Source organism: Nicotiana attenuata, unplaced genomic scaffold (genome assembly GCF_001879085.1).
Source record: "Nicotiana attenuata strain UT unplaced genomic scaffold, NIATTr2, whole genome shotgun sequence".
Taxonomy (NCBI): domain Eukaryota; kingdom Viridiplantae; phylum Streptophyta; class Magnoliopsida; order Solanales; family Solanaceae; genus Nicotiana; species Nicotiana attenuata.
This window is the reverse complement of record NW_017670451.1, coordinates 298175-312175: the sequence shown is the minus strand read 5'-3', so window position 1 is coordinate 312175 and position 14001 is coordinate 298175. Positions and strand designations below refer to the sequence as shown.

The 14001-nt window shown below is 36.0% G+C and overlaps 1 protein-coding gene across 2 annotated transcripts in view; it reads left to right on the top strand.

The window, feature by feature from the left end:
- The window catches only part of LOC109239604 (midasin), a 62366-nt gene that overhangs the window by 38220 nt on the left and 10145 nt on the right, over positions 1 to 14001 (top strand). The window contains exons 35-57 of one of the 2 annotated variants that reach the window (XM_019406190.1): positions 49 to 229; positions 307 to 375; positions 1615 to 1697; positions 1782 to 2033; positions 2158 to 2293; positions 2369 to 2454; positions 2539 to 2621; positions 3990 to 4128; positions 4271 to 4360; positions 4632 to 4758; positions 4872 to 5026; positions 6015 to 6128; positions 6964 to 7125; positions 7268 to 7447; positions 7557 to 7745; positions 7894 to 7995; positions 8084 to 8308; positions 8430 to 8549; positions 9801 to 9882; positions 9973 to 10103; positions 10214 to 10375; positions 10586 to 10661; positions 10771 to 10883. In XM_019406190.1, coding sequence (XP_019261735.1) covers positions 49 to 229; positions 307 to 375; positions 1615 to 1697; positions 1782 to 2033; positions 2158 to 2293; positions 2369 to 2454; positions 2539 to 2621; positions 3990 to 4128; positions 4271 to 4360; positions 4632 to 4758; positions 4872 to 5026; positions 6015 to 6128; positions 6964 to 7125; positions 7268 to 7447; positions 7557 to 7745; positions 7894 to 7995; positions 8084 to 8308; positions 8430 to 8549; positions 9801 to 9882; positions 9973 to 10103; positions 10214 to 10375; positions 10586 to 10661; positions 10771 to 10883 — 3057 coding nt within the window. Of the gene's footprint in view, positions 1 to 48; positions 230 to 306; positions 376 to 1614; positions 1698 to 1781; positions 2034 to 2157; positions 2294 to 2368; positions 2455 to 2538; positions 2622 to 3989; positions 4129 to 4270; positions 4361 to 4631; positions 4759 to 4871; positions 5027 to 6014; positions 6129 to 6963; positions 7126 to 7267; positions 7448 to 7556; positions 7746 to 7893; positions 7996 to 8083; positions 8309 to 8426; positions 8550 to 9800; positions 9883 to 9972; positions 10104 to 10213; positions 10376 to 10585; positions 10662 to 10770; positions 10884 to 14001 lie in introns of both variants that reach the window. The other variant, XM_019406189.1, reaches the window with a different exon arrangement.

Sequence of the window (14001 nt, the reverse complement as noted above, 5' to 3'; positions counted from 1 at the left end):
GTTATGTGATAACAAATTTTCACTTTGTTTCAACCTCTACTTATGTAGAGAGATGTAGAGAATTTGGATGAGTTCTCAAAATGGCCTTCACAGTCGCAAAAGTCCTTGTTGTGGGTCCATGGTGGGCATCCATATCTGCCTCCTTCTGCTGAATTATATGAGAAATTGTGTCAGCTACTAAGCTTTTGTGAACGACTTTGGCCAGGAAAGAGAAAGATCTGGGAGCTAGGTAGCTTTTCTTTGATCATTTGGCTACAATTTCTGCACTACTTTCTAGTTCTCTGTCTGACTCACATATTTTTGTAGCAAGGGATGATGTAATCATTGAAGCGGCTCCATATTCTAATCCAGAACTACGGTTCCTCGCCATGCAAGGTACAGTTATTATAATTTGGTACTGTTGCTATCCCGTGTCCTGTGGTCATTACATTGCCTCCCATTTGTGCTGTGTACAAGGGTGAAGTGGGTTTCCAGTATTCCTATTGCTTGATTGTCTTGTCAAAGTTCCTTTCTTATTTTCTTCTGGTGGTACATGATTGAATCAGTCATTGAAGTAACAAGATAATGATCTAGTGGTAGTGTGGTTGGTTGGTTAGTCGTATGTAGTTGTGGCTCATAGCAGTTAGTAATTTGGCTTGGTTTTAAGTTAGCAGAAAGATAGTCTGCTGTTTTTAAGAGGGTTTAAGTTAGAAATTTTAATGTTGTCTGCTGTGTATTTGAAGCGTTGAACTTTTTGTTGCAGACCTAAAATAATTAAATAAATGTGTCTTCTCTCTAATAGGTTAAGCTTTTAAATCACACATTTCAATATGGTATCAAGGTAGACAGAATCTTGGAATTAATGCAGACTTGGCTAAAGATAGAGCACAATTGAAGAAAAAGATTCATATAGAGCACAATCTACTAGTTGGGATCACGTTTTAGTCTTATTAAAGAACTTCTAATATTAGTCCATTTCAAAAGAACTTCTAATAATATTTTTATTACTAATACTCCAACAACAACAAACAACAAACCCAGTGAAATCCCGCAAGTGGGATCTGGGAGACGCAGTAGTTTACTCGTTTTGAAACAGAGGGAGTATTATTGAGATATATTTAACTTAGTTTTCACTTTTATTTTTATTTGGTATGATGATGACACAACTTGAGCGTAAATGGAGAAGTGAGGAATCATATATCGACTCCAACTTGTTTGGGACTGGGGCGTTATTGTTGTCGTTGTATACCTTTCTCAGCCTTTTGGCTAAGATCAAGAGTAGTAGTTGTTGTTGAATCAAGGTAGACAGAGATCCAGGTTCAAACCTTATTGCCACCCGTTACAATAGAATTTTCACGTGCTTGACCCAAGAAAAAAGATTCAGGCCTGCATTTGAGCGCGTGTTGAGGGCTAAAATTAATAAATAATGTGACCATCTCTTCTAAAATTGATATATGTGTCATGATATAGGTGTTATGTCTGGTGTTGAAGTGATTGTTTTTCAGTTAAGATTGTTACCTTTCGACCATTCTAATCTGTCCTAGCAAATTTTACATCATAATACACTGTACTGTTGGTGATAGTATGTTTTACTTGTTCTGGATCTTTATCTGACTAAATATTATTCTTGGTAAGGTGTCTCTATGTCATCTTATATCATGGCAAAAGTTGATGAAAATGGTGTCAGACCTGTTGAGCAGTTGGAGGAGATGTACCAGGTGTGCTTTTCTTACAATTCCTGTCTTCATGTTCATCATGTGGATTATTTAGTGTTATGATAGGTGTATTCATTACCTATGTAGATGCTTTCAAGAAGGTTTGATTTTGAGAAAGAGAAGTTGGAAGAGAATTTGAGGAACATTAAGCAAGCCCCAAGGACCTCCATTTTACCTGCTTGTTGTGTCTTTTTACCCAACATGTTGTGTGAAAGGTCTAGCTTTGGTTGTTGGCTAGAGACTCTACCCATAGCTGACAACGCTAGTTTCTTCCATGATACAAGGCTACTTCAGCAACTTTCGACAATTGCTTTAGCTGATGAGGAGGAACAATACCAAGTAAGATTTTCTTTTCTTTCTTAACTATATCAAGTACAATTTTTCATTGCTGCTCCTCTAACTACCCCGAGATACATTCATGTGATGCACCCTTAATATCGTATTATCTTGTCCACTGAAACAGGGTTTAACTGCCTTGGCTGGCCTTATCGAGTCCGCAATGACCTTTTCTTTAAACTTCTCATCAAGGCCTTCATCTGACTTTTCACCTCACCAAAAAATTTTGTGGACCCTAGATGCTTGGGAATCTATCTATAGAGGTCGGTAAAATCTTTATAAATTGGCCATTACATTGTTATGATATCTAAATAATTCCTTTTATCTGTTTCAAACAGTGAGTGAACAGATCTCCAGTTTTGTTCTTGAGCTGTGGTATATATGGCATTCATCTTTGTGGATGTTGTCACCAACTGGTGCTGAGGTAAACCATATGATGGCTATTTACTGCAAATAGTTTTGCATCTTCCAGTATGACATCTCTATTTATGTTGTTCCGCTGCTGCAGAACCTCTCATGGCATGGATGTGATGATATCCTACCTGATGAGCTGTTTAAGCCTTCAAAAATGGCAGCAATTCACAAAATCCTGTAAGTTAAATATTGTTTGGTTTTGAGTAGTGGTAGGGGCAGCAATTTGGCTTGGATGGGCCACATTTTTATACCAGTTGCCAACTAAGTGCTGAACTTAATACACATGAGAGATAAAGATACAAAGGGGGAGAGAGTGAGAAGTGAGAAGTCTCAGTTTACATATTTAACATGCTTGTCCTAGGTGAAGTTGGTGATACGTTATTTAGAGCCCGTTTGGATTGGCTTAAAAAAATTGCTTTTAAGCACAAGTGCTTAAAAGTAACTTTTAAGTGCTGGAGCTTGTTTTATAAATAAGCAGTTACCTGTTTGAATAAAAGTGCTGAAACTTAAAAAATGTTATTGAAGTGTTTGGTAAATCAGTGCTGGTAAGCACTTTTTTCTGTTAAAAAGACAAAAATATCGCATAAAAACAAATCAAAAACCTACATCTTCCTCTTGCTTACCAAACAAAGACGAAATCAAAGGACATGGTCATATATTTGAAAAATGGAAATAGACTACTGCCCATTACGATATGGACATTGAAACTTTATGTAAAAATTACAGAAGCAGATTCCTCCTCCAAATGTTGAGGAAAAGGGTATTTGTATTTTAATGTTATGTTAAAAAAATAAAAGGAGCATTTATAATAGGAAAATAGAAGTGTAGAAAAGCATGAATATCACATAGGAAAGGTGAACGTGTGGGTGAGAAGAAGAGGAAAGAAGATGAACAGAAAGTGAGTAGTTGGATGTTTTAGGATTTATTTGATGAGGGTAGTTTTGGGATTAGAAAAAGTTATAAGGGACAAGTAAGTAATTTCGTTGGTCAAAATAAGATGGCTTTTAAGCCAAAAACGGAGAAGTTAGGATATCCTAACTTGTGGCTTTTAGCTTTTTTTAAGCCATTTTAAACTTTTTTTAAGCTGTTTTTTATTTTGCCACACACTCCAGTTACCTAAAAATGGCTTAAAAGCTTGGTTTGACCAGCTTTTAAGCCAATCCAAACAGGCTCTTAATCATATCTTATACATTCTGGAGATTGTTTTCTATTTTAGTTCGTGTGTTTGACGAGCCATTTAGGTTAAGAAATAAAAAGACTTTAGGCACATACAAAAAGTACCCTTAGAACTTATAGTCTTAAAACATGCATGACATTTCGTCGGTCATAAAAGTTTCTCTTTTAGAATAGAACGGAAAGTTCAAATTTTAAAAGTTTCCTGATATAGAAAGGTTTCATCTTTTTTTTGGAACAAACTAAAAAAAGTGTCCTATATAGTTGAAAACAGAATACTTTTTATTTGAAAGACTTCACCGCTGTTTCTTTTTCCTTCAAAGTTGAATCTTCTTATTTACTTCTTATTTCAAAACTTTTTATCAAGCGCAGGTATGGTACATTTGCTATCAGGGATTACCCGATGCATAGCCTTAAAATGAAAGCTGCTTCGCGTTATCTTTGGCAAGGTTCTCTAGAAGTAGATACAAAGAATTTTCTATTATCAACTGCTAGGTCACTCTTCCAGCAGGTATGGTCTCCTTTAATTTTACTTAAATTAATTATTTTCTTTATCAAAAAATGGTCTCCTTTAGTTTTAATGTGTACTCTTCTTCAAATTCATGGTGAAATGAAAATTTATAGTGTATACTTCCTGCTGGTTGTTCTTTCAGATGATATTTGCACACAGAAAGTCTTTCGAAGCTGAGAAGTTTGCTAGAATCAACGCTTTCTTTCATTTTGCTACACAGAAGACCATCTCGGTAGTTCTTTTCCTTTTGACCCGTTAAATGTATATGGACAGGCAGGATAATTTTAGAATATGTTATTTGACCCATGTCATATTTTTCTTCCATAGCTGCTATCCTATGAGATAAGGAACTAAAGGTCATTTTTCTTGGTGTTTGAAATAAAGTTCTTGTAACTGAACTCGGAAAGTTGGTTTCCGATTAAACCTTGAAATCTGGGATACTTATTTATTTTAATTATAAACCCTTAGTATGTTCATAACCACTTTTCCTTTCCATGTCATAGCAAGAGGATGTTCAGGTCATGCTTTCACTTCTTGCATCATCAAATCACCAGATGATTTCGTCTGATAAGATGAAATCTTTTATTGAGCCTCTGCTTCGAGGATTGTATCTCCCATGCTCATCTGAGGGTGAGTGCGTTATATTTGTCTTGTCCGAGAGTTTCATTCACTTATTAGTCATGTCTTCTGTTTTTGTTTTGGGTCTTTATTCTTATTTTTGTTTTCCCCTGTTTCTCTTGCAGGCTTCATGAATAGGATAGGATGTGTATGGTTGCTGATTGGGGCCCTCCGCTACCAGCTTCTGATTTGCTGCACTGATCTGGATCCAACTGCAAAATACTGCTTAAAGTACTCAAGAGTAATGGAAAAGATATCCTCTCTTCAGCTTGAAACTCAGGTAAGGGATATCTTCTCTTCAGCTTGAAGCTCAGGGATCCATCCTTATTTCTCTGTTCTGGAGCTGTCTACATGTACTCTACCCTAATTTATCATTCTTCCTGTATGCTTGTTTAACAATATGATAAAGGAATAGAGGATGAGTGTAGGATAATCAGATGCTTTGATATGCGTGACATCCATTGAAATTAGTTTTCTATTTACTAGAGTTTTCACAAGATGCACTGGAGAGTTAAACAAGCATACAGGTAGAATGATAAATCTAGATGCATACATACTCGACTTCCTAGACAGTTTACATGTTTAGAGGAGATGGGTATGTAGTTGCACTCTCAATTGATATTAGCAGCCTGGGACTCGATTCTTTCCAAGAAAGAATGTAATGCAAATTACTATATGTTTGAAACAACCACATCATACCCCTAACTGAATCAACTTTCCATTATATTTGATTGGTTACATACTCACCTCTCAATTACCTATAAACCTAAACTAGGATTTTTGGAGCAGTGTAAACACTGTTTTCAGGAGCCCAACAACAACACATTGAATGAGAATAAAGAGTTAAAAACACCACCTTTCCCCTTTAATGTATTATGTTAACTTTAACCAGTTTGCTTCACCTTGCACCTTTTTTTTTGGTTTTGGGGGTGGGGGGGTGGGGAGGGGGGGGGGGGTTAAGGAAGTAAAATATTTTATTTTACCAAAAACAAAAACCAGCTTTTCACCTTAGTTTTCAAAGGGTGCGCAAAAACCATTTCGTGGTCAACACTCAACTAGGTTTTGCAAAATGTAGTAATGGAGTTGGTACAGTGGAACAGTAGAGGACTAAAATGATGGATAATGAAATTGCTAAACCGTCATCTGAAAGAGTGTTGAGGTGTCTTTCTGGCTTAATAATTGAAGCGGGGAAATTATATGGGTGCAATACATTCTAAAAATAGTATGCCTGTATTCACTGTCTATATTTTATTGTTTCCACATTCCAGGTACGCAGTGATTGTGTCCATTTGGCTGGATCTTTTCAGTTGAGGGAACAAGATAGAGATAGATCTATGTTGTTGGAAGATCTCCATGCTGAGCAAAAGAAACTGCAAAGAAAGGTCAGGGACTCCCTTAATTGTTTCTTTCGTTCTTAGATTGGTTGTGGATTTATTCTCCACTTTATAGTTGTTGTAAATCTGTGAACAATTGTTATGTGAAGTGCTTATCAACTTACAACTTTCCATTCATCTTCTGTCTACAATAAATTAAGTATTTGGCAACAGATAAAGGCGAAAAAGGGCTAAAATGAGTAACCTGTCCCTGCCTACTCCTTGTCCTTGTTCCTTAATTTACACTGTTTGGTGACCGGGACTGCATTCAGTGGTCGTAAAAGTTAACAATGTGCTGTAGCTTCAAAATCTTTTTTCTTAATAACTGTGGTGTCCGGGCTAGCTTGCTCGCACCTCGACTAATTCCACGGGATACTTGCTACCTCCCACCAGCATCAACTACCAGGTAAATCTGTCAACCCGTTCTTGAAAATTTGAAATCAATGTAGGATATTCTCAAGCCCCCTCACGCCCAGATATAGACTTCTGAAGCATGGACAACATAAGATAGGGATCCAACATTAGGTAAACCAAGCACAAAGATGGGTTTGGCTTTGGTACCAGTTAAAAAAATGGATCTTGTGCCTTTTTTCAATATTAAAAGCTTTCAAAAGAAAAGCTAGCTCCTGAGGTAAGAATTTTCCAAGACCATATAAAGTCACAACGGGCATTCCCTCAGCCAATGCGGGGCACACATATAGAGTTATACATTTATTCTTTTTCTGTTGGTTGTTCTGAAGTTTATTTATATGAGCAAGTAGTTCTAGTTAATCTTTATCATTTCTTGGAAATATGATTTTCTTGATTTATTCATGACTGATGAATTTGGTGCGTCTTCTATCAGATTGTTTTCCGCTCTGAACCTGAGAAATTCAAGGAAATGAAGGCAGGTTGCGACGATTTCTTTAGGACGGTTGTCAAAATAGTTATGACTACTGTTGGTTGGACACAGAGTTTTAAAAACTTAAGTGTGGAAGAGATGTCTGGCGAAATACGCAACTGGCAGGTAATGCTTGCTCCTCATGTGGATAATTGTCTGTTGTTCTCTATTTCTTTAGATATGTTTCCTACATAATGAACCCTAGGATGAGGCTGAGTTGGAAAAGCAATTTATTAGTACAATGTCATACATTAAATTCATATTGCAGGAGATGGCTACAGAGATCATAAAGAGGTTATCAAATGAATATTCTGCATACATGGATGTAGTTCAGCCAGTCCAGACAGCTATATATGAAATGAAATTGGGATTGTCTCTGGTTCTTTCTGGTGCCTTAAGTGAAAGGTATCTGGAGGAACTAGGAAAGTTTGATATGGAATCTGTTCTGGTATTGTCTTCCATTTCTTTTTATTTATTTTTGATAAGTGTCTTCAATCGTTTTCGTGGACCTTCATTTTCATATATATGTTTTTTACTTTTTCTGCAATGGTGGAAAGGCTTCTGTTTATGCCTTTGTGAGATACCCAAGAGGATGTGCTGCAAAAGCTGTTTCTTTCAATGCTGACAATAAGTGCACTGAGCTTTTGCGCTATGATATTGAACTTCCAACAAACATCTCAGCCCTGGATTTAGATATGCTGGATAATCTTGTCAATTATCAACGGAAAGTCAGTATTGATAGCAAGGTTTGCGACTCTTTTTTATTCTTATGATTGAGTAGTGTAAGAAATCCTCAAGTGTGTCTTAACAATAGACATAATATTGTAATGCCTTGCTCTTTTGGATTCTCATTCTTTGCTCATTGAGTTTCACACTGGTGTTCAATGTTGACAGGTGTCGTCCTTGCAACTGAGAACTGCAATGCATCAGACTGTTCTGGTTCGCGTGTTGCATTCTGTTGTGGATGCCCACTTCATGGATAAACAGTCCTTTAAGGTGAGAACGCTGTTACTGATTGTTGGATGTATGTACCGTTTATTATTTATCCCACATTAATATGAAGAAAATTTTATATTCTTTTCAGCTAACGGATAGGATATTTGATGAGTTAGCAAGAAACTGGATGCAAATGAAACTTCAAGTCAGAACAACCGAAGAGAATAAAACTCAACAATTTAGGTTCAAACCGCGTGCATTCAAGATAGATAATATCCTTGAGATTGACATATCATCTCTTGGTAGTTCAGCTTCAAATGAAAGTTTCTTAGAATGGAAAGAGTTCCACTCTAGTCAAGAATCTTCAGAGAAAGTAAGCATACTCTGTTTTGTAGCTGTTTTCTTTCTTTTAGGCATCTAGTCATGGGGTCGTTGCCTTTGTGTATCTCTTTCCATTTGATTATCAGTCTAATGTATCTCTATCCATATAGCAGAATGCTGACGAAGAATCAGAAGCGGTCATGGACGATTGGAACTATGTAGAAGAGTCCAGTTTGAATGATATGATCCGCGTTCACAATGAATTATTTGGCTCAACTGATATATATCAATCTGTAAGTATGCAATGCTACTTGTATGGATCTTCTTTGTATGTATTAGAGGGAAGATTTAAGCTGGACAAAGTTTGTCTTTGGAACATTTAAATATTAGTTTGCTACCACTTTGGTGGCATTTAGAAATTAAATTCTAAGCCATCCACCACAGGTGCAATAGACTGCCTCTTTAGGTGGCGCTAGCATTTACGAAGGAAAGAAAAAAAATATTAGTTTGCTGAGGAGCTAGAGTTCATTGGGTGTATTTTTATGTGGAGGCGGAATCATTTCATTTTCTGAGACATGTTTAGGTTCTGATTCCTTGATGAGGTATCTTTCTTCAGGCATGTAGTCAACTTACCTGTCTGAGATAATTAGTGCCTTTTGATTTATTGGTACTCCTACATATTAGTCTTAATATCAATTTTTAATGCATGAGCTGTATTGAGATGGGTACCTGCACATCAATATCATATAATAATTGTTTCCCACTTTCTTTTATGGTATGTTATATAGCTATTCGGAGGTACAGTGGAGGTATGGTTTAACTAGGGGGTAGTCAATAAGTGTACTGTGCTTGTATGATGAACATAATATATGGTTCTTATCTCTCTCAGTGCGAGGAATTATTTTATGAATCCAAGATGATACTATTTATCTGCTAACATTTCAATGTTACATTTGTATGAAAGCTATCAAACTCTCAGATGTATAGCTGGTTGATAAATTGCTAATGTTGTACAGAATTCACTTTATTGTCATGCGTGGAGTGAATGTTCATGCGAGGAGTTAATCTTATGTCTTATACCTATTCTCTATCTACCGACATTAAGCTTTTCCTATGTGAAAAAACTTAGATTGTTTGTTTCAGTTGTCCAAAACATTTGGAATAGATAGGGCTCATGTTTCCTGTCCCATAGACCTGAATTATTAAGCTAGATGAAGTTTAATGAATACCTGTTCCTTCCTGTTTATCTTATTTCAGCCTAACTCGCTATGTGCTAAGTTTTAGTCTCTGAACTTCCTTATGGGGCATGACATTAATTATTTGGATATTTCTGTCTCAGATGTAAAAGTTCTTTAGTAATGAACACCCTTAGAAGTGGATACACTTGTGTTTGTAAAATGCCATTCTTTGTTTTTGTTTCTCCGTATACATTATATACTCAGGATGAGTTGTTGGTAGCATAACATACGTTCTCTCTCTTTCTCACTCTGATATATATATATATATATTTGTGTTTAAATACTGATCATGGTGCTTGAATTCAGCCTGGATATTTCCATGTATCTGATGCGAGCAGATTGTCTTCCTTTACTGACTCTTACTTGCTGGGAACAAAAATGATTAGAGGTAAAGACCTGGGCAACAATTATTCTGTATGCTTTGATTTTCGTTGTTACTATGGGAAAATTGTCTGAGCTCTGTGCCGTATGCTTGCAGAAATAGAAGGTTTATCATCCTCCTGTTTGGACGCAAAGATTGCGCCGGAACACTTACTTCGCCTATGCTTAGAGCATGAAACAAAGTTTTGTTCACCAAATAAGTCAGCCCTAGCATACAATTTTTACAAGGTTTTGATTGTTAATATCATACTTTCTTAAAATTGCTTCTGCTTCTTTCTCTTTTGGTATGCCTTATCAAGACATTCATTTCAATAAATTTCTTCTGAATGATGTGTCAGGAACCAAATTTCTCTATGTTGGCTAAAATGGTGGATCCATTAGCATCTCTTAAACAGCGAATTACTCTACTTTTGAAAGAACGTGATGAATATGCTCTTCAGAGAATCTTGGATATAATTGAAATGATCTTGGCTATGCCTCTTAGCACCCCATTGGCTAAGGTAGTGTATCGTACTATCATTTTTTAGTTGTGGAGAATGGTTTTTCATATTAAGGTGGAGGAAAAAATTGATATTTTCATTTTCTCTCTCTCTCTCTCTGCCATCTCCCCTGTCATTCTCTTTTCTTTTTGGGGGATTGTGAGGTGATGGTGTCGTGATGTTTATCTTTTACTTGTGTGCTCATGATGGCTTCTTTCCTTTTCTTTGAAGGCGCTCTCCAGCATAGAGTTTCTTCTTAGCAGAGTTCGGATGTTACAGGAAACTGTAGCAAAATTTCCATTATCTGGTAATTTACAGAACTTTTTCTGGATGATCATCTGATAACGTTAAATCTTACATTAGCTTATCCCTCACTGTAATCTTTTCCGCCTATTGAAAAATGTCTGCTCCCGTAGATCATTTGGACCCCATATTTGCTCTGGTGTCCTCGTGGTATAAGTTGGAGTTCGAATCTTGGCCTGCTCTGCTTGATGAAGTTGAAGATCAGTTTGAGAAGAACGCCGGAAAGGTAAACTTATTTGTCAATTTCTTGCTTGCTTGTTAGCTCAACCCGCCTCCCTGCATGCATGATCTCTGCTCTTTCTTGTGGCTCTCTTTCTGAAAGACTTCAGAGCACTTAAACTGCTGGTATGAAATGTTGCTAGCAAACCAAAAGCTTGTTGTCACAACTATGCAGAGAAAGTCATAATAATGCTGTGATCTGTGAGTCCAGTGACAATTATGTTACCCTTTCAAGTTGAAAAAATCTTGAAGGCAATCATGAAGTCTGATGATGTCCACAGTGTATTGTTTTTAACTCAGGTCTGCCAGACTAACAATGCATATAACCAAAACAATTCACCTCCACGGTTTGTATCCAAACTTCAGTATGAGCTTCTGATCAAAATAAATCTAATGATAGAATTTGCATGGACTTATAGGTAGTGACATGTTGTGGACACTCTCCTGAATTTGAATTCTACCATAAGGTCTAAATTAGAGCCGTCAAAATGGGCTTGGCCCGTGAGGCCAGCCCAACCCAGTCTGCTACTTGGGTAGGGTTGGGTTGGGATTTTTTTAACCCATTTAAAACTGAGGCGTATAAGCCCGGCCCAAGTCAGCCCGCTGGACCTTGAGGCTTGATCGAGGCTGGCCTAGGCCGGCCCGTTAGCCAAAATTAATTAAATTTATATTTAAATATTTAATATTTAAAAACAGTAAAAACTAAAAGAAGTATTAACTATAATCCTTATTCCGCAAACTTAGATTGCTCATTTACCCTTCCATATCAACTAGAATTTAGATGTTTGATATGCATGTAGTATGACAAGATTAATTTTTCTTTTGTCTACTTAACAACGAACTAGGAAAATTTTAAGTCGCCAATAATATTTTTTTTCAAAAGAAATTTACTTTAAGTGTCCAATTATCAGTTTGGTTACTTTAATATATTATTAATAATTAAATTGTTCTTCAGTATAGAAAAAGGTCAAGTTTTAATACCCAAAGGAAATTGACAACACTAGCAAATTTCATGAATTTTTAAAACTTTATGGACTATAATGATGAAATTAGCAAATGATGTTAAACCTAAATTAAAAAACCTCAACATATAAACTTATTAAATCCCTCAAAGGCATTTCCTGGACCATGCCTGCGAAGGTTATAGATACTCTTAAAAGTTGGGAGGAAACAGGATTACAGGCAAAGGACAGGAACAGATGGAGAATTATACCTGCTTGCATTTGGTGGACAATTTGGAAAGAGAGAAACTCCGGATGTTTTGAGAATGTAGAGAATGGAGTGCAGAAGATCAAGTTAAACTTTATTTTGCTGTTGTGTTTTTGGGGTAATCAGATCTACACAAATGATACTGACACCATTATTGATGTTTTAGATTCAATATAGAGAGTGTCAGTGATAGTTAGAGTCTCTTGTATATATATGGTTTCAGTACTACCTAAGTACTGTTTTGCTACATATGAAATATAGAAAAAGTTACCAGTTTCAAAAAAAAAAATCCCTGAACCTTAGGAAAGTGAAAGAAAAGTATTAAAAATTATTCATGTAAAGTTAAAAAAGAAAAGCTAGAGATATAGAGAATTTGCATTTTCAATTATGAGATTCCTTGTCAAATATCAAGATTCTTGTACGCTCTAAACTAACAAAACTCGTTCATATGATTAAGAGACTATGTCACTAAGAAATATTTAAAAATTTGAAGAAATTTGTTTTCTAAAAATATTGAAGGGCCGGCCCGCCCTAGCCCGCGGCCCTCTTAGGGCTGGGTTGGGCTGGCCATTATAAGGCCCATTTAGATGCAGGCCGGGCGGCCCTAGCCCACCAAATTTAAAAGGCCGCGAGGCTTTGGCTGGAGTGGCCCATTTTGACAGCTCTAGGTCTAATATTAAAGTAGCCAAAACTATTTTCTTGGATGGATGAGGTAACAATCAATGCAATAAAATTCCATATGTTGTAGTCATATGATTTAAGTTATGAATGAAATTCGTTGCCACTTATTTCAATCTCTATGACCATTATCTGCTAGTCATGTCAAAGATGTGACGGTAAGTTGCACCCTTCAGAAGGGTTAAGTGTCAACCACGAGACTAGTTTTTTACACTGATCTTAAATTGTGATCTGCATTCTTTGATAATTAGGAGTTGGGAATTTCAACAATTTTATGTGGCAAAAGTCGAGTGCCATCACATAATCAGAATTCTTCACAAAAAAAAGGTGGAAGGAAATGGTTTTCCGAGGGATTTCTGTGCCAAGTAGATGATAATCACCACCAGTGGCGGACCCAGAATTTTATATAAGCGGGTTCAAATTAACACGACAATAGTAGATATAAAATCAACATTAGGCATAGCAAGCAAGATAGCTACTTTTTCTTTTCTTTTCATTCTCCACCTCAAAATGAAGTCACATTTTTAAGTCGACGCTCTTTCATTTTCTCAACAAAACAATTGTAGAATCTATTTAAATTTATCATTAGGATAATTGATTTACTTAGTTTGACAAATTTTGCTTTAAAATTTTTAAGCTTGGTTACAAATTAAAAGTATATTAAACTCTGCAGCATATAACAAAATGTGAATTCCTTTCCTTGTTACATAACAAAGACAATTGTTTTTACTAGAAAAAAAAATCGTAACTTGAGAGTTGTGAAATAAACTAAATTAATACAAATTATTGGATAAAGGAACTTATAAGCCAAATAATAATAATAATAAAGACAATATAGAAAAAATAAACGTTTCAATATAGACCAAACTAAAGTAAACTAGTAAATTATTTGAACAAATATTCTTGCATGTTTTACTGGAAATCAGTGAGAGAAAAACAAATTAACTTTGAATTAATTTTTTAGTACTTGAAGAAAATAAGCTGTGTGCCATTCAACAATAACACCAAAAACAATCCAAAAGAGAGGAAAAAAGTGTCGCTAAAGGATCAAACACTGAACCTTCCGGTAAAATTGTACCCACTTGACCATCACAGCACAACGACTTTGATGTCAAAGCGGGGTCAGTTTTATTTATATCTGAAAAGTTGTTCAGTTTTAGATGACATTTATATCTATACGCGGTATAATTTTTCGACTAAGCGGGTTCATATGAACCCTCATGACACCATGTGGGTCC